The 20,622-nt window shown below is 43.0% G+C and overlaps 1 protein-coding gene across 1 annotated transcript in view; it reads left to right on the top strand.

The window, feature by feature from the left end:
• LOC120436496 overlaps positions 1-14,096 on the top strand; it is a 69,702-nt gene extending 55,606 nt beyond the window's left edge. Inside the window, exon 11 of the mRNA XM_039607552.1 lies at positions 13,724-14,096. Within this exon, the coding sequence (XP_039463486.1) occupies positions 13,724-13,828 (105 nt within the window). The 3' untranslated portion in view covers positions 13,829-14,096. The remainder of the gene's footprint in view (positions 1-13,723) is intronic.
• The last annotated feature ends 6,526 nt before the right edge of the window (positions 14,097-20,622 follow it).

Consider the following 20,622-nt stretch of genomic DNA (forward strand, 5'->3'; position numbering starts at 1 on the left):
AACGTGTGTTTGAACGAGCTGACGGTTCACTCGTTAAGCTGAAAGAAAGATGCTTTAATCACAGGAGTCACACATGTGTCCACTGTACCATCTGAGAACTCTTCATGTTTAGCACTCGTAATAACACAAACACTAAATCCTGCTTCTCTGTGCTGTTTTGTAGCAGTGTGTACACCTGAGACTGTCACCTGTCTGTCTGTCCCGCACTCTCTCTCTGTTTCTTTCTCTCTGATTGTGGAATAAAAGTATGAACATGTATTTATAAGTTACACTTGTGTTTGAATCCTGCAGCTTATCACACATTTGATTTCCATGTGTGACAACTGCAAGTGTCCAGAGTGAGGACAGACTGAGGGACCCACTGCTGCACATCATCTGTGAGGCTTTGCACCCCTGATGATCCACCAGGACAAACTCAGCAGTGTGTGAGGAAGAGGAGGAGGAAGAGCCAGCAGCAGCTGACAGATGGAGAGAATAGACAGACTGTTCCCTGTTTGTGAAGGACTGCTAGGAAAGTTTAACATAACTAATTGTCTGTCCTGAATCAGTCTTATTAGGTAATGTTCAAATAATGTTATTGTGGCAGCACGAGGTGGAAATAAAGTAAATACTCTTCAGTTTTAAAAAGACAACGCCACCCTGGGAATTTCACCCAGAGAATACTGGAAGTAACACTGAATCACCAAAAAGGCACTTAGGTTCGTTATACTCAATACAGAGACGAGGTTCGATGATAAAATAAATTGACAATTTATTAATTAAAACAACATTTAAAAGCACAGTCATAAATATCAGTGTATAAGTATGCTAAAAAAAAGGTATTCAGAGCTGAGGCTTACCAGTGGAGGGGCAGGGATGCCACACACAAACTAAAAAAAAAAGAAAACACACCAAGACACAAGTGCAGCACACTATCACACACTCACACTAATAAACTAAACAAGGCAGGTGTGTACACGCAAAGGATCCCACCACCAAGGCACCCTAGTCTCCTCCACGTCGGCACTCCGCATCTGAATAAAAAGAAACAAAGAAAATTTTAATATATCACAACAAACTAATGTGTAGCGCTGGGGGATAACCCAACTGCAGGACCACACTGGTGATCTACAGCTAAAAGAAGGGCCTCCCACCAGTGGCGTAACAAAAATCCAAACTACAAATCAAACAACAGGAAAACAACATACAATCTGGATAAAAACTCTAAAATATGGAGCAAACGGAATCGCCGTAGTGCTCCGACTTGCCGCCTGCTGCGGCTATAAGTTAATTATCCAGTCAATCAGTATGCGCTACCGGCCGATCCGCGTGGCATGCATATAGCCGTTGTCCACGCTGACGTCCACTTTAAAGGCTGGCAGCAGCAGCAAAGAAACTTCACAGCCGGAACAGACAGTAAAAGTAAAGTAAAACAAAGCAAAGGATCACAGCAAAGCAGCAGCACAGCAAAGCAGCAGCCCTTCAGTTTGCGTAGCTTGGTGCAACACTAAGGCCCACACTTCCTGCAAAGCATAATAAATAATTACTATAAAACAACAACAGAAGGCAGAGAGCGTAACAGAAGTTGATTACGTACCAAGTAAGCCGTGTCATAAAACGTAAGCAGAATGGCTCAGAGGAGGCTTCTACAGCTACGACCTACAAACAATAACTGTTTACCACCAAGCAAGGTAATATACACACTACAATGAGTAAGCACCTACCAGCTGCGATGGAGGCTTCAGAAGAGTAACCCGCAACTAATCTCAGCAACACCAACAGGAAGTCAGGTGACCAAAAAGGAGATCACAGGTAAGCGATCCAGGGACACTCAAATGGCCACTATTTATACTAGCGCCCCCTAATGCGCCAGGCTGAAAGTGGGTTGGACCAAGGGATACCATTCATCCTGCCACAATCTACCCCTCCTTTTTGCATCGTCGCCCCGACGATGGATTACAAAGACACCCAGGTTAATCCCAAGGCCTAAAAAAAAATGCAGAGACAGCATGTACCCTAAGCTCAGAAATAGAGTTTGCAGCCCCTTGTGCTACCTCCCCTGTTGGTCTTGGGAGGTGGTGGATGTTTGAATGCTGGCCGGCCGTGGACCGGGTTGTTTTTCGCACCACCACATTTCTTGTATCAGAACTCGTAGAGGGAGCAGGAAGAGAGCTAGATGGAACTGGTGTTGCACTCGGAGTAACTGTACAAGTGGCTGGAACATCGGAAGTTTGGTCTTCTGGCGGGAGCAACAACTCGGAGCTACTTGGAATCACTGCCACTGGGCTGTAAGATGGTGAAACATTTACTTGAGGAGCTCCTACGCTCAGGAATAGCAGGTCACTGTCACTTGATGAGTCATGTTCATGTTCTGGGAATGATATTTCTGGTCCATGTGGGCTACTGCTTGGAGCAGGCCCTTCTGATGGTGTAGCTGCCATTACCACAGCCTTCAACAAGGTACGATGAACATGCTTCACGCTGCTAGGATCATCTGCAGGTGCAATGGTATATACTGCCCCACCTCCTTTAGGTGCCTTCAGGATCCTATATACCGCTGGCTTCCATCGATCTTGGATTTTGCATCTCCCTCTTCCACTCAAATCACGCAGGAACACCAACTGCCCGTCGTTCAATGGTGCCTCTTTCACCTTTTTATCATGGTGCCTCTTTCTGCGGTCGGCAGCCAATTGCAGTCGTTCCTTGGCTCCTTCATGTACAACCTGTAGCCGAGCTTTATGCTCCTGAATCCACTCGTGCACATCTCCACTGATGGGGTCCGGTACTCTGCCCAACAGAAAGTCCACTGGCAACCTGGGTTCTTGCCCAAACATCAATAAGAATGGAGTTTCCCCAGTAGCCTGATGGGGAGTGGTATTATAACAGTAGAGTAACTGGGGCAAACATACATTCCAGTCTCTTTTTCTGGATACTGGCAGGGTCCGCAACAAATTGTGCAAAGTCCTATTAAAACGTTCGCACTGACCATTTCCAGCCGGATGATGAGTAGTATGGGACTTCTCAATACCATAAAACTTGCAGAGCTGCTGGATCAGGGAGCTTTCAAAGTTACGACCCTGATTGGAATGAATACGGGCAGGTACACCAAACTTCGAAAACCACTCAGTCACGAGAACCTGGGCCACTGTAGCAGCACATTGGTCACGAGTGGGGACAGCCAATGTATACTTGCTGAAAACATCAGTCATTACCAAGACGTTCTCCAGCCCATTCCGGGAGGGTTCAAGCAGGGTGTAATCAATGGCCAAGATTTCATTTGGTCGAGAAGCCAACAAATGTCCCATAAAACTTTGAGCTGCTGGTTGGGTGTCTTTTGCAACTTGGCAACGTTCACATCTCTGACACCAGCGAGCTACCTCAGCAGACATACCTGGCCAGTAGCACCGTGAGCGGAGAAGCGCTAGGGTCCTTTCCACACCTTGATGGCCGTGGTCCTGATGAACATGAGTCAACACCTGCTCAATTAGTGCACTAGGCAGCAAAAGCTGGAGTACCACCTCGGCACCATCAGGGCGATGAACCTGACGATACAGAACTCCATCCCTTTCAATCAGACGATCCCATTGTCGTAGCAGCACCAGAGCAGGTGGGGCAAGCTGCTGCCGCTCCTCAAAGCTGGGTCGCTGCTTCTGTCTCCAGAACACCAGGATCTCTTTTATTACTGGGTCGACCTGTTGGAGGGTATGAAGATCAGGAGTAGTGAGATGGGGCAAAACTGTAATGGCAGCTTGTGATACCTCAGCTGGTCCCAGCCGCAAGGCTTGTTGAAGAGGTTCAGGCAAGGCTGTACCAGGAACCATGGCTTTAATTTCCTGAGGATCGGGTGGATGCTGGCGAGATAAAGCGTCTGCATTCTTATTACTCCTTCCTGACCTGTACTTTAAGTCGAAGTCAAACGAAGCGAGCTGAGCTGCCCAACGCTGTTCAGTAGCCCCAAGTTTAGCAGAAGACAAGTGACTAAGAGGATTGTTGTCGGTGTAAACAATACACTTGTGGCCCAACAAGTACTCTCTAAACTTCTCAGTCATGGCCCACTTAAGTGCCAAAAACTCCAGCTTCATTGAGCTATAATTTAGCATATTGCGCTCAGTAGGCCTCAAACCCCGACTGGCATAGGCTATTGGCCTCACCTTACCTCCCTGCTCCTGGGAGAGCACTGCCCCTAGGCCGCCATGGCTGGCATCCACTTCTAAAATAAAAGGCAAAGAGAAATCTGCATAAGCAAGCACTGGTGCTGTTGTCAGTTTAGTCTTTAATGCCTCAAAACCTTGAGCACACTCTGCAGTCCAGTTCTCCGCTACACCATGCTCTGACCTCTTCTTTGATTTTCTGCCTCCCCACTCTGCCACCAGTCTATGCAGAGGTGCCGCCAACTTGGCAAAACCCTCTACAAAACGGCGATAATAGCTGGCAAACCCAAGAAAGGAGCGCAGTTCCGAAACAGTCTTAGGAGGCTGCCAGTTAGCCACCACTTCAACCTTGCTAGGGTCCGTGGAGACACCCTGATCGGAGATGACATGGCCCAAGTAGCGAACCTCCCGCTGGAAAAAGGCACATTTGGCAAGCTTTGCTTTCAAACCCTCCTGCTGAAGCCGACCTAGCACCACATCCAGCCGCTCAAGATGTTGCTGTACTGTTGATGAGAAAATTACAATGTCATCAAGATAGAGAAGCAGAGACTGGCACTGTTGATCACCGAAAAGGCGTTGCATTAGTCTCTGGAAGGTGCTAGGGGCATTACAGAGCCCAAATGGCATTCGGTTCCACTCAAATAGGCCAAAAGGAGTACAGAAGGCAGTCTTGGGCCTATCCTCTTCCGTAACTGGGACCTGATTGTAGCCACTTGCTAAATCCATGGTGGAAAACCAACGGGCACCAGTCAGCGCATCTAGAGATTCCTCGATGCGTGGCAGGGGGAATGCATCTTTCCTTGTCTTGTTGTTCAATTGCCGATAATCAACACACATGCGCGGGCTGCCATCCTTTTTCTTGACGAGCACAATGGGAGAAGCATAGGGGCTGCTACTCTCTCTAATCACCTTGGCCCCTAGTAACTGGTTAATATGCTCTTTCACGACCTCATACTCTGAAGGGGGGATGCGCCTATAACGCTGCCGCACAGGGATATCGTCTAAGAGCGGAATGTCATGGGAGATCAAGTTAGTGCAACCCAAATCGGTGTCATGAGCAGAAAAGACCGAACTGTATTTCTTAAGGAGAGACCTCACCTGTCCCTGTTCCTCTGCTGACAGTTTAGACAAATCAATCCCTTCCATCTGATCCTGCACAGTAGGAGTGGCGGTATGAGATGCCATTGTGGCTATGTTAGGGGGTATTTCTGTCACACCAGCAGGCAAACTGACCACATGAACATCTTCCAGGGTCCCTATAACTGTCCTGGGATGAAGCAAAACTGCCGTGGTCCCTACATTAACAACTGGTATGTATGCAGTACCTCTAACCACTTGAACCAATGCAGGGGATGCTAAAAGTCCAGCAGGCAAGTTGACATCATTAGGTTCAAATAACACTGTGGCACCTGAATATTGCTCAGAACAGGTGGCGGCCACCATTTTCATTACACCACCCGGAATGCAACATGCTCGCTTACCTCTCACTCTCACATGGCCAGACAAATCCAGTGGGGCTCTTATACTAACATCATGGCACTTTTGTAGCGCATGCACAAGGGGTTTAGGGGCCTCTGTGACAGAGCCCAAACTAAACAATGCTTCACCATGTTGCCCAAAAAGCTCGTGGTAACACTTCCGAATGACATTCATCCCCAATACACCCGGAACCGTGGAAGGTCCTGCACCTGGAGGATCTTTAACGATCAACACGCCACACTGTGGAAGAAACTTATCACAGAGCTCTACACTTAGCTCGATATAGCCAAGGTAAGGAATGGACAAACCATTAGCCGCTTTAAGCTGCAACCAATGACAAGCTTGGAGGCGCTCTTGACCCCAGGACTCAAAATGCTGGCGGAAAAAGCTTTCGGTAATGGTAGACACCATAGACCCCGTATCAACCAAACAAGGTACCTTTATACCGCCCATGTCCACATCTATATGCGGACAGGATGAAATCAATTTGGAAACTGCCTCTGGACCATTAGAAACAACCCTTGAGCCAATAGACACCCCACCCGAACTGTGGCTCGGCAATACGGAGGGTGCTAGTTTTCCGAAGCTGTATTTAAAGGAGAGTGCCTGCGATTATGCAGAGGGGCCTGCGAAGGAGGCCGGGAGCGAGGAACACGTTCCCCATCACACTCTTGAGCAAAATGTCCAGGTTGCTGACAACGTCTGCATATAATGGAATCGCTCCGTCCTGAGCGAGACATTTGATGGGGGCCCTGCAATCGAGCAATGCTCTGAGTGAGCTGATTAAGTTGCTCCTGTTGGCGCTTTAACAATTCCTTCATCTCACTCATCTCAGACAAATGGGTGGACTGGGCTATTCCTGAAGGACCGCTATGGACCCCATACTGAATGCCATAGACAGAAGGAACAGAACTGCTTCTATGTCTAACGCCACTAGGCAACCCTTCACGTTCCCACCTAATAGCTTCCCCTCTAATCTCTAGCAATGTCAGTGTTGGCTGCCTCCTTACTAACTGCTTTAACTCCCGCCGCAAGGTACTGTCTAAAACCTGTTCAACAAATTGATCTCTTAATAAAACATCAGCATTGGGCATGCCATTGGGGGCGCTCGATTTAACTTTTTCCATAAGACCCAAGAGAGCGAGGGAAAACTCTTGCAGCGTCTCACTTTCCTGCTGTTTTCTAGAGAAGAAAGCTTCCTGCAATGCTACATAGGAGTCTGAACAGCCATACAGTTCTTGCAATATAGTGATTATCTTAGCGGGATCAGTCCTCTCTGCACTAGAGCGATATTTAATCTCCTCACGTGCTTCCCCTTCCAGGTGGTCAAACAGAAAAAATGCTTTATCAGCCACAGACAAATGACGCACCCTAGCACAAGCTTCTATTTCCTCCAACCATTCATTCAACCCTATACCTGATTGTCCTCTAAACATAGGGCATTTTCTGTCACGGGGCACAAAAACTAGTCTCTCTGCTACAGAGACACTAGCAGTTGGGGGGTTAACAGATGATGCAGTCGAAGTAGAAGGTGTAGCACTAGTACCTGACCCAACAGCCCTCTCCTGACGCAGCCTCTCATTGTCTGCTTTCAGCTGCGCGATCAAGTCCCTGAGCTCCTGTAACTCTTCCTCCATCTCTGTAACACAGCTGTGGAATCCCACACCAAAGTAGCTGCTGCTTTGCTTTTATCCTACACAAAATAAATAAAAACAATTTACGTTACACCAGATAATAAAAAAAATAAAACAAAGGAACACACGTCTCTGTTTTTAAAGAGTATATCCTGTCGACAAACGCCAAGTTTGTGGCAGCACGAGGTGGAAATAAAGTAAATACTCTTCACAGTTTTAAAAAGACAACGCCACCCTGGGAATTTCACCCAGAGAATACTGGAAGTAACACTGAATCACCAAAAAGGCACTTAGGTTCGTTATACTCAATACAGAGACGAGGTTCGATGATAAAATAAATTGACAATTTATTAATTAAAACAACATTTAAAAGCACAGTCATAAATATCAGTGTATAAGTATGCTAAAAAAAAGGTATTCAGAGCTGAGGCTTACCAGTGGAGGGGCAGGGATGCCACACACAAACTAAAAAAAGAAAACACACCAAGACACAAGTGCAGCACACTATCACACACTCACACTAATAAACTAAACAAGGCAGGTGTGTACACGCAAAGGATCCCACCACCAAGGCACCCTAGTCTCCTCCACGTCGGCACTCCGCATCTGAATAAAAGAAACAAAGAAAATTTTAATATATCACAACAAACTAATGTGTAGCGCTGGGGGATAACCCAACTGCAGGACCACACTGGTGATCTACAGCTAGAAGAAGGGCCTCCCACCAGTGGCGTAACAAAAATCCAAACTACAAATCAAACAACAGGAAAACAACATACAATCTGGATAAAAACTCTAAAATATGGAGCAAACGGAATCGCCGTAGTGCTCCGACTTGCCGTCTGCACGGCTATAAGTTAATTATCCAGTCAATCAGTATGCGCGCCGGCCGATCCGCGTGGCATGCATATAGCCGTTGTCCACGCCGACGTCCACTTTAAAGGCTGGCAGCAGCAGCAAAGAAACTTCGCAGCCGGAACAGACAGTAAAAGTAAAGTAAAACAAAGCAAAGGATCACAGCAAAGCAAAGCAAAGCAAAGGATCACAGCAAAGCAAAGCAAAGCAAAGCAAAGGATCACAGCAAAGCAGCAGCACAGCAAAGCAGCAGCCCTTCAGTTTGCGTAGCTTGGTGCAACACTAAGGCCCACACTTCCTGCAAAGCATAATAAATAATTACTATAAAACAACAACAGAAGGCAGAGAGCGTAACAGAAGTTGATTACGTACCAAGTAAGCCGTGTCATAAAACGTAAGCAGAATGGCTCAGAGGAGGCTTCTACAGCTACGACCTACAAACAATAACTGTTTACCACCAAGCAAGGTAATATACACACTACAATGAGTAAGCACCTACCAGCTGCGATGGAGGCTTCAGAAGAGTAACCCGCAACTAATCTCAGCAACACCAACAGGAAGTCAGGTGACCAAAAAGGAGATCACAGGTAAGCGATCCAGGGACACTCAAATGGCCACTATTTATACTAGCGCCCCCTAATGCGCCAGGCTGAAAGTGGGTTGGACCAAGGGATACCATTCATCCTGCCACATTATCATCCCAGTGTTTTCAGTGTGGGAGAAAGTACTCAGAGCCTTCAAGTTACACACTATGAAAGGCAGCAACAAGTTTAATATTCAGAAACCTAAAGTATGTATCAGCAGCAGAATGGAGCTAAAAATAAATGTTTGTTTCAGTTCTATGAAGCTTCGAGTATTTTGGATTAGTAGCACTGCTGTGTTTGTTGCATCATATTGCTGTAATTGTTTATATGCTTTATATATTCTGAGGTAAGTTGATCTATAGTGTTACATCATATTCTATAAGGATGTTATGTGTTTGTATACTTTCTGCCCAGTTTGACCCATTTAGCAGAAGTCAGCCTGTTTAAGGCTCTGATATCTATTCTGTATGACTTAAAGCAGTTATGACATGGTCTGATTTTCTCACCCAATAAAGGAATATTTCATATATCAGTCTACTCTTCATTTTATCAGAAACAGTTATCACAGCTCGTACATTTTCTTTTTACACATATATATAAGCATTGAGCCAAATTTAGTAATGCCAACATATTGAAAGAACAATGTTTGTCTCTTATATATAATACATCTGTATATACGCTGTCAGAGATACTTGTCTTTGAGTAAAGATTTAAGGTGATAAGGTGATTATATTAACATTGCCACAGTGAGATGACTTTAGTCTCATGAACAACATTAGCTAATTGTTATTTACTAACTAATCTTGAAATGACTGTTCAGTACAGAAATGAAGCCCAACTATCATGTTTTACAGTCCTGTGGTCTCAACTAATCAAAGTGATGTCATGACAAAAATGAATGACCAACAAAACATTTTTTCTCCTTCATTTCTGTCAAAGCTGTATGAAACATTTCTCGCAGTTAGTATCATGGTTGCTAGGCAACCTGAACAGCGCGACGAAAGCTAGACCGTCCCATTTCACAAGCCTCTCACTTCCACACTTCCCGTACTTGTAGTACGCACCGTACGTAGTACGTGTAGTGTGCGTACTTCAAGCGTGCATACCCTGAATTGGGACACAGCCTACGTGGGCCGGGTCCTTCAAAGACCGAGAAGGCCGGAAGTGCGAGGCTGTGAAATGGGACAGTCTAGCCTTCAGATTTGCGTCACCGCTGTGTCTGTGGAGTTTAATAAACTCGGCCGTCTGCTCCTTGCTATCTAAAATATAACAGGACACTGGCGTAAATTCTCGACCGTCTCACACTTCGGTTTAATCAGTTTTCTGTTTGACGTTTATTCAGCTGTGTGAAAATCCCGGAGGAACCCACCCGATGGATTAATAAAGTTTTATTTAATCTAATAATCTAATAACTTTGATCTCAGCCAAACCGATTTACTCCAGAACAAATAAAACACCGAAAATAGAAAAAGTTATCCGAGTGACTTATATATCATGTTTAACCTGAGTAGCGAAAGAGCGGGGGTCTGAAAACGATGAAGCCGGGAGTCCGCTGCTCTCGCCGGCTGGAGTGACCATTGAACACCCCCCCCCGGCTTGCTATCGAGCGGGTGGGTAACAGACATCTCCGAAAACGTCGGCGCACTTTTGCTAATATGCGATGTCTTGATAAACCAAGCAGATATTTGAAGTTTACACAGCTACTTTCTCGTATGAAAATATGTTAAAAGTTTATTTTGTGACCCAGAAAGATTAATAAGACTAATTTTAAAACTTAGTAGCGGCCGCCATTGTTGGCAGCTGAAATTTGGCTGGGCCGCGCTATGAATTCTGGGATATGGTGGGCCACGAAGGACACACCCAACCCATCCTTCAAATTCGGGGAAATGAAGGACGCATTTGTCGGCCGTATTTGAAGGAGTCGACGAATTGGGACAGTCTTCGTCGCCTGGCTGTGACGTAATCGGCCTTCAAATGCGGCCTCCGGAGGATGCAGCCGACGTTCTGGGACACAGCAGCTGTGTCCCAAAACGTCGGCTGCATCCTTCGGAGGACCCGGCCTTCGTTGTCTACGTGGGCCGGGTCCTTCGAAGACCGAGAAGGCCGGAAGTGCGAGGCTGTGAAATGGGACGGTCTAGCCTTCAGATTTGCGTCATCGCTGTGTCGGTGGAGTTTAATAAACTTGGCCGTCTGCTCCTTGCTATCTAAAATATAACAGGACACTGGCGTAAATTCTCGACCGTCTCACACTTCGGTTTAATCAGTTATCTGTTTGACATTTATTCAGCTGTGTGAAAATCCTGGAAGAACCCACCCGATGGATTAATAAAGTTTTATATAATCTAATAATCTAATAACTTTGATCTCAGCCAACCCGATTTACTCCAGAACAAATAAAACACCAAAAAAAAGGCAAACAATTACATTTTTAAGTTATCCGAGTGACTTATATATCATGTTTAACCTGAGTAGCGAAAGAGCGGGGGTCTGAAAACGATGAAGCCGGGAGTCTGCTGCTCTCGCCGGCTCGAGCGACCAATTGAACCCCCCGGCTTGCTATCGAGCGGTTGGGTAACAGACGTCTCCGAAAACGTCGGCACACTTTTGCAAATATGCGATGTCTTGATAAACCAAGCAGATATTTGATGTTTACACAGCTACTTTCTCGTATGAAAATATGTTAAAAGTTTATTTTGTGACCCAGAAAGATTAATAAGAGTAATTTTAAAACTTAGTAGCGGCCGCCATTGTTGGTAGCTGAAATTTGGCTGGGTCGCGCTATGAATTCTGGGATATGGTGGGCCACGAAGGACACACCGGACCCATCCTTCAAATTCGGGGAAATGAAGGATGCATTTGTCGGCCGCATTTGAAGGAGTCGACGAATTGGGACAGCCTTCGTCGCCTGGCTGTGACGTAATCGGCCTTCAAATGCGGCCTCCGGAGGATGCAGCCGACGTTTTGGGACACAGCTAGCTTAAGACTGTAGAAAACATGGACGACGCGACAGCTCCCCAAAAATGAAGCCAAAACGTCTCTATCGCCCCCTGGTGTCTGGCTGCAGTATAGGTCATAAACCCCGCCTCCTCCATGTTAGCGGATGGGACTGGGGTCAGACTAAAATAGATTAATTCTCCTTAGATAATTTTTTTTCCAAAGATTCTTTCTTTTGTTATCAATAGTTCTCATCATGCTGATTGATGTCCAAGGGGTCTCCTTTCCCATAACTTTGATTCTAACAGCCGCAATGTTAAATTGGGGTGAAACGTCATCATAACAGCTTTGACTGGCAGCTGCAGTCGTTTAGCTCAGACTGAAACTCTTCAAATAAGCCATTCCTCTGCAGATGATCTGTTAGCTGTTTGACAACTACTCTTTCAAGGATTTTTGATATGAAAGGAAGGTTAGAGATTGGCCTATAATTAGCTAAGACAGCTGGGTCAAGAGATGGCTTTTTAAGTAAAGGTTTAACTACAGCCAGCTTGAAGGCCTGTGGTACATAGCCGATTATTAGAGATAGGTTGATCATATTTAAGATTGAAGCATTAATTAATGGCAGGACTTCTTTGAGCAGTTTTGTAGGAACTGGGTCTAAAAGACACGTTGATGGTTTGGAGGAAGTAATTATTGAAGTTAACTCAGAAAGATCAATTGGAGAAAAAGAGTCTAACTTAACATCAATGGTACTAAGAGTAGCTGTAGACGATATTACATCTGTGGGATGATTATTGGTAATTTTTTCTCTAATGATAAGAATTTTATTTGTGAAGAAGTTCATGAAGTCATTACTAGTTTAGTGTTAAAGGGATTGTTGGCTCAGTAGAGCTCTGACTTTTTGTCAGCCTGGCTACAGTGCTGAAGAGAAACCTGGGGTTGTTCTTATTTTCTTCAATCAGTGACGAATAGTAAGATGTTCTGGCTTTGCGGAGGGCTTTCTTATAAATCAGCAAACTATTTCTCCAGGCTAAATGATGATCCTCTAAATTTGTGACACGCCATTTCCTCTCCAGCTTACGATATATATATATATATATACATATATATTATTTCCCCCTGCTGGTACTGGAACTTCTGCATGTGTGCCCACTTCACACTTTGGAGAGGGAAAATGTGAAATGGCCACAGTGGACCGCCATGTCTATTACACACTTTACCATGATATCTGGTTTAACTCCACATGTAAAAGCTCATATAAGATCATGTAAAGAAGACATATGAGAACATGAAACACTGCTCCAGAAACATTGCTGTCTTCTCTAGAAAATTTGGAGCCCTCATCCTCTGGACTAAAGTACTTAGTCCTCTGTTCAAAAGTCTGCATCTCTGACAGTATAGAGCTGCATGGAATCTGCAGCTTGCTCAAACAGAAAGGCATCATCAATGCTAAAACTTATAAACAGATTTTAGAGCAACATATGCCTTTAACCTAAAGACAATGACTCTTTTTAGGGAAGGCCCTACATATTTCAGTACCATAATACTAAACCAGCATGCTGCACAACAGCATGGCATCATAGTAGAATAGTTCAGGTGGTGAAATGGCTTTCTTGGAGTACAGACCTTTCACCAGTTGACACATGACAAAATGAAAAGAACTATTGAGTTGCTTGAATCCGCTATCAGACCGGACTGGGACCACACTCCTCAGATCCCAGGTGTTTAGTGATTGTTGATAAAAGAAGAGGGGGTGTTACAGAGTGGTAAACATGGCCTCATCCCAACTTTTTGGAGACATTTTGCTCCCATCAAATTCATTTGATATGTTTTTTTATGTTCTACGATGACCAAAATACTGCTTCATGAGATTCGCAAATCATTTTACTCTGTTTGTATTTATATGTAATTAAGCATCATAGCTTTATTAGAACTGGGTTTGTACAAGCACTGACATTCTGCACAAAATATCCATCATAGATGTTGTGGTATTTGTACTACAGCATGGCACGAACCCTGTGTCTGTTCCCTGCTGTGAATTCTATAATTTTTTTAAAGATTAAGATTAACACAAATGTGTTAGTACATGTGAAATTCTCTTATTCAGCTTCAGAGGTCCAGTTTCATGGAGCCAGGAGAAGTACCATGGGACACTGGAGAGGGAGCAGAAGAGGCTGTTCATGGATTTATGCCTGAAAGCAGCACTTCATGATGGACCAAACTTCTACAATGTAGTGAAGATGCTCCTCCCATTGTTTCCTGTTAAAACGGACTTAGACAATATCTTTCTTGATTTGTTTCAATATGTGAAGAGCAAAGAGTTTTTAGGTGACTTTCAGGGTTTGAGGCCATTTTTCCAGTCAGCTCCTGCAGTCTGGTCCATAAACCTCTCAGAGAGAAAGACCTCCATCCTCCTGGAAGTGCTGAAACTCCAACCAGAGAAGAAACAAGTGGAGCTGACAGACTGCTCACATGAAGAGAGTGAAGTGAGGAGTTTCCTTCAGTGTCTGCCTTATATCTCACAGCTCAGGTAAATGTGTTGGATATCTATTTAAGTTAGCAGCTGCTCAATCAAATTATTGTATGTCTTCAAGAATATTATCTATTATATTTAGAATCTGTATGATTTCAGATTCGTTCCTCAGTTATCAGAACCTTCAGAGGAAATCAGATTCTTGGGAAATCTGATCTGTGCAGCAGCAGCAGAAAGAGAGCAGCAGGCAGGAGAGAAGATACTGGAGCTGTTATCATCAGTGTGCAGATACAAAGGATTCCCTCTTAAAGAGATATGGTTTGATTTACTGCTTGATCTGTACTGTTATAAGAACAAAACAGGCTTGAGTGTCCTTCCATCATTACAGTCAGTTTTCCAGTCAGCTCCTGCAGTCTGGTCCATAAACCTCTCAGAGAGAAAGACCTCCATCCTCCTGGACGTGCTGAAACTCCAACCAGAGAAGAAACAAGTGGAGCTGACAGGCTGCTCACATGAAGAGAGTGAAGTACTGAGTTTCCTTCAGTGTCTGCCTTATATCTCACAGCTCAGGTAAATATGTTTTTCTTTAAAAACATATCTGCATGTGTAACTCAGTATACTTCACTACTACAGAATGTAGAGTAAGTTAGGATCTTTGGGCTTATGTTCCCTAGGTACTAACTAAGGAGCGATTGACACACAGCTAAAAGAAAAGTTAAAACAATAATTGAAACAACCCCATAAAGTGTTGGGTCGCAAAATTTGAAGCCAATATGAACCTTATCCCACCAACGCTGTGGAGAACCAGCAAAGACAGTACAAATACAGCAAGAAAGCATAGTGAACTCCGGGGTGTAGAGCACAAACAGCAGACACACAAAATGACAGACAGGAAAAAACCAGCCCGGGGCGTATCTCACTCTCCTTTATATAGGATCAATAACCCCTACTCCTGCTGTTGGGTAACTTTCCATTCCTTGTTTTTTTAATCGGACTGAATTAACTTTTAACTAATAAGTATTTTCTCAACTCTACAAGCGTCAATATTAACTCACTTATCGATGTAATATGTTTGCCAATACTTTTCCCCAATCAGTTGTCAATTTGCACTTTTTTCTTCTTTAATCTCTGACACTTGTGTTGCATAACTTTCTGGCACTACTACATAACTTTCGGAGCGCTGTTCCCAGCAGCCATCATTTTTAATTGGGTCCCTTTGACAGTTTTATGGCCAGAGTGAATCCAAAAGTGCGCAAAACTACAGATATCAAACAGACTGTAAAGAGAAAACAATTAATCCTCCAAACAACTTTGTTGAGTTTGCTGCCAGAGGTATGCTACTATATCTGTTAAAGAAGATTTTTTTCACAACTTTGGGCAATGGAGACGGGCAAAAAGTGTCCCAGGTGCGCTCTCAGTTGCCCCAGTTTGTTTACTATATGTCACAAAACGGCTTTGTGCAGGCAAGAGAAGAACCCAAACACAAACTTGCAGAAACAAAAAGTAAACTCAAAAACACAGCTTTATTGCTGGTGTGGTGGGACACAAATAACAAGCCAAAACTAAACTGGGGAAACTAAAGCACAAGGAGACATGGGGAAAATCACACACAGCTATGAGCGAAGACACGACACTGAACACAGGAAGACTGAGGACTTAAATACACACATGAGGTGATCAGGAGAAGTGGCAACACATGGGGGGACAGCTGAAACAAATGAACATAACGACATCATAGGGGAAGTGTAAAACTAAACACAATGAGCACAGGAACACAGGAACTCTTTCAAAATAAAATAGGAAACATAATGAAACTCAGACATGACTACATGAACCACAAAAGACATGCAGACATGAAACACATAAAGGGAGACTTAACAGGGGGGCTGAAAACACAAGGGGAATCTAATAAACAAATGAACTTAGATAACTTTATGAACTTAAACAAACCATAAACATCAAAATAAACGGAAACTCAAAACGCTGGGTCAAAAGACCCATGATCGTGACACTATATGGGTTAAGGATGGGTGGTTCACCACCTTCTGGCAGCGAAGACGGCAGAGAGGCTCTCAGGTGCATCTTAGCAGGGCCCAGTTTATTTAACCCTATGTTTGGATTTGTCACCGTTGGCCATAACACAGTCAAAGGTTACCTGTTGATCCTAATTACTACATTTAAGACAGTATTGATCACATATGCTCATGCAACAAGTGGCACAAACTTCATTAATATAATTAAAGTTAATATTTTGACCTAAATATGTCGGTGTTGTGATTTGAACCTGTAGGTTAGATGCTCATCACAGTGATTCTATTATATAAACACTCCAGTGTAGATACACATATAGTGTATACAAGTAATAATGATTAGTATATATGTGAGTATATGTCCAGTGTATACAGGTATATATGTCATAAAAAATCCAGAACAAAACAGCAATTTAACATTTCACAATAAGGAGTTCTAACAGTCCATGTTTTTCAGTCTACATACTCAAGTTTCATAGTTCACAGTTCTTTCAGTCTCTTCAGTTCAGGTGTCTGTGTAGTGTTATTGTTAGTAGTACTACCTGGATAATGTGTTGTATTGAGATCTGATAAGATTATCTGTCCAAAAGTAACGCAGCTGTCACTGGAAATTTTGCTGCATCACAGCTGGAGATCCTGAATCCTGACTCATCACAGGTGGATTAATGTGTCTCACTCGCACAATTTCAGACTCCAACAAAACTTACTACGGTATGTTTTGTCTTCAATCTGTGCACAGAGCACTTAACCATAATTATTCAGTCTCTTTGGGCAGAGCAGCATTAGAGTACTGCTTAAGTCTCACAAAACTCTGTTCACACTCAAGTTGGACTGTTTTGCTGGTTTTCTGCATACTCAGTAAAAAGTAACTTGAGACTCATCTTCGATATATTTGAACAAGTTGTAGCATCATAATTAATGGAGACCGTCGCCTGTTAGAGGAGATCACTGACAGTATAAAACATGCACTGTGACATCACTCATTGTTTGGTGAAGTCCCTTCAGTCCGACTGTGAAACCAAGTAGACATCCAAGCTTGTTATCTATTGATATCTAATCATTATCTAATGATTTTTGATTGACAATTCATTAGACAATGAGCATGTCTGGGGTCATCTAATTGTGACATTTTATAAAATGAACTTCATGTTTTATTTATTATGGACTGAAAGTGAACCCATAAACACATCAGGAAAGTCTTTGCTGAGGTCACAGAGTGATGGAGGACAGAGCCAGTTTCCCATAGATTTGAACTGGGGAGTCCTTTTGTAAAAAGAGAAGTGGCCCCTTACTTGACATTTCAAAGAATGCAAGAAATAAGATATTTCCACTTTGGCTCCACTTTTCAGACCAAGAAGTTACATCTATCTTTTATGCTGTCTATGGTAGATATTTAACAGTTCACTTCTCACTAGAGATGCACTGATCGACCAGCTGGGGACCAAAACTGAATCCAGCCTTGTGATAGACTGGTGATCTATGCAGGGTGTACCCTGCCTCTCACCTTATGAGAGGTGGGATTTTCTCCAGGCCAATCATGACCCTCAATTGGATAACTGGAAGAAAATGGATGGATCAGCACACTGGTCTGAAATGGAGACAAGAGGATCAGTTTGAGACATTTTCAATTCTGAGCCAGTTAGCTCTAAATGTTTAGCGTTATGCAAGCACAAATTTTAATTTCACAAGTGATAAGACAATAATGTCTCAGTCACATGCTGTTACTGTAGAAGTTCTTCACTGACACTGTACATGAACGAGACACCAACATCACAATTTTGTGATGTATGTATGGCAAAAAGTAGACCGTGGGGAACCTCGAGAAAAACATTTGGAATAACAAACCTTATGAAAGACTTAAAATGCCTTCACCCGGCTGAAGATGCTCAGTTTAAAGAAACTAAAAACTAATACAGGGATGGCCAACTCCAGGCCTCGAGAGCCAATGTCCTGCAAGTTTTAGATGTGTCCTTGATCCATCACAGCTGATTCAAATGGTTAAATTACTTCCTCAACATGTCTTGAAGTTCTCCAGAGGCCTGGTAATGAACTAATCATTTGATTCAGGTGTGTTGACCCAGGGTGAGATCTAAAACCTGCAGGATACTGGCTCTCAAGGCCTGGAGTTGGACACCTCTGAACTAATATGCTGAAACTAAAGCTAGCCAGAGCTGGCTACAAGCCAGTGGCCCTTCTGTCTTTTCTTGGTTTGAGCAGTGAACAGACCAAAGCAACTAAAAGCAAAATTATAGAATTATCATCGGTGATCGGTGATCAGCCGTTCTCCATAGATGAGGACAGAGGCTTCAGAAAACTGATAACCTGTCTCAACCCAAAATACAGTTTACTGAGTAGGTGTTACTTTTTATGTAACTCCTGCTCATGTTACCAAAGTTGTTAAATCTCATTTCATGACACACTCGGCTGCCACAAGCTGATCACAAAGCAAAACAAAACAAAAAAACAAATAAAAACAAAATAAATCAGAATCAGCAAAACATTAAATTGGCAAGTCAAACTTAAACATCTTGATGCATGCTCAATCATCCAGATAAGTAAATCCCCAAAACTTAATTCTGTTCATCTGGATGTAACGTTTTCAGTGGAAGAAACAATTGCTCGCTCATTCAAGTGACTTCTTCAGTCTCAGCTGACTGACTGCATTGATGATTGTTGATCAATGGTCATGAGAATTTGCATATTAATGACCTTCACCCATTGTTCCTTCAGTGGTGCTAGTTTCAGTCATTATGCAAATGTACTGTTTATCAGGTTGGGGAAACCTGCAGTCAGCTGAGACTGAAGAAGTCACTTGAATGAGTGAGGGAACGTTTCTCCCACTGAAAATGCTACGTCCAGATGAACAGATTCAACTTTTGGGTGTCAGACTTAAACAATTAGAAATCTAAGACTGTCCATTAAAAATTACAATCAGCACATCTCTAGTTCTCACTAGAACCAGTAATGTGATGGTTTGTGATCCTTTTTTTCTCTACCGCTTCAACAGGATCAAACATAATTCCTTACATGATATAATGATGGTTACTTATAGGTGGTTGTTAATGATAATAGTCATCTATGTTTCTGATGTTATGACAAAATGTTCAATTCTTGTTTTAGTTTCTCCTCTTCATTTTTACACTCCACTGAAACCAATTTAATGATGGGAAAAGCAGAGAGAGAACAGCAGCCAGGAGAGAAGATACTGAAGCTGTTATCATCAGTGTGCAGATATGGAATATTCCCTTTTAATCACACAGATGATGACTACGAAGAAATGGCGTATCCGACTGATTTCCTGCTGGATCTGTACTCTCATGTGAAGGACTGTGAGACCAAAACAGGCTTGAGTGTCCTTCCATCATTACAGTCAGTTTTCCAGTCAGCTCCTGCAGTCTGGTTCATAAAGCTCTCAGAGAGAAAGACCTCCATCCTCCTGGAAGTGCTGAAACTCCAACCAGAGAAGAAACAAGTGGAGCTGACAGGCTGCTCACATGAAGAGAGTGAAGTGAGGAGTTTCCTTCAGTGTCTGCCTTATATCTCACAGCTCAGGTAAATCAACTGAATCACTAGAAAAAATATTTAATTTCCATAAAATTTACTGTAATTGTGCACTTTCATATTTTAATATTATATTTTTGTCATCAGTTTTATGCTTACACATTGTGATTTTATCCCCATTGGCTCATATTTCCGTTATATTTTGACTCTGCCATATTTCAGAGAGAAACTTTGTTATTTGACCGAAAGAGTCTGAAAACATGTGATCATCTTCTCCCTGTATGGAAATAATGAAATAATGTGATTAATATGAACACTGTAGCTCAGTAACAACAACACAGTCATGATGAAACATCGTCATGAAAAATAAAAATAATTCTTGGCAGTTCTGACAAACTTGAAATCAACACTGCTGTTGGTTTTTGGAATAACATGTCAGATTTAAGCTAGTAAAAAAGAAAAGAGCTGTTACTATATGTGAACTAGTTATACTGTTTGAATGTAATCAAAGGTGTGTAGATGTGCACAATAAGTGTGATTTCCACGTGTGTGATCTGAGCAGCAGGTGAAGCTGCTGTTGTACAAGATATGAAGTGTAGATGTTGTTGTTCCACTCTGTGTTTCTATGTTGTTGATATTTAGTGTTTTACTCTCTAAAGTCAGACAGCAAATAAAATGACAGTTACAGTTCAGTACGCAGTGATTTCACACACAGGATTAGTGTTTGTGTTGTGAGTCAGTAACAGTCTAAAAACAATGTTCAGCTGCTCTGATGGAAGATGGCTTTAAAATGGACTTTCATTATATACAGGACACACATGGACAAGATGGAGTCCATCAGTAGTGTGTGGTTGTATTTATGCAGCTCAGATCAAATCATCACTAAATGTTTCCTTCTTATTGTTACAGTGTTGATCGTTGGAGGTCCGGTCTTCATGAAAAAGTCTGGTTCTTTGTGAATCTGTTCTGTGCAGCAGCAGAGAGAGAGCAGCAGACAGGAGA

The sequence above is a fragment of the Oreochromis aureus genome, linkage group 23 (genome assembly GCF_013358895.1).
Source record: "Oreochromis aureus strain Israel breed Guangdong linkage group 23, ZZ_aureus, whole genome shotgun sequence".
NCBI lineage: Eukaryota > Metazoa > Chordata > Actinopteri > Cichliformes > Cichlidae > Oreochromis > Oreochromis aureus.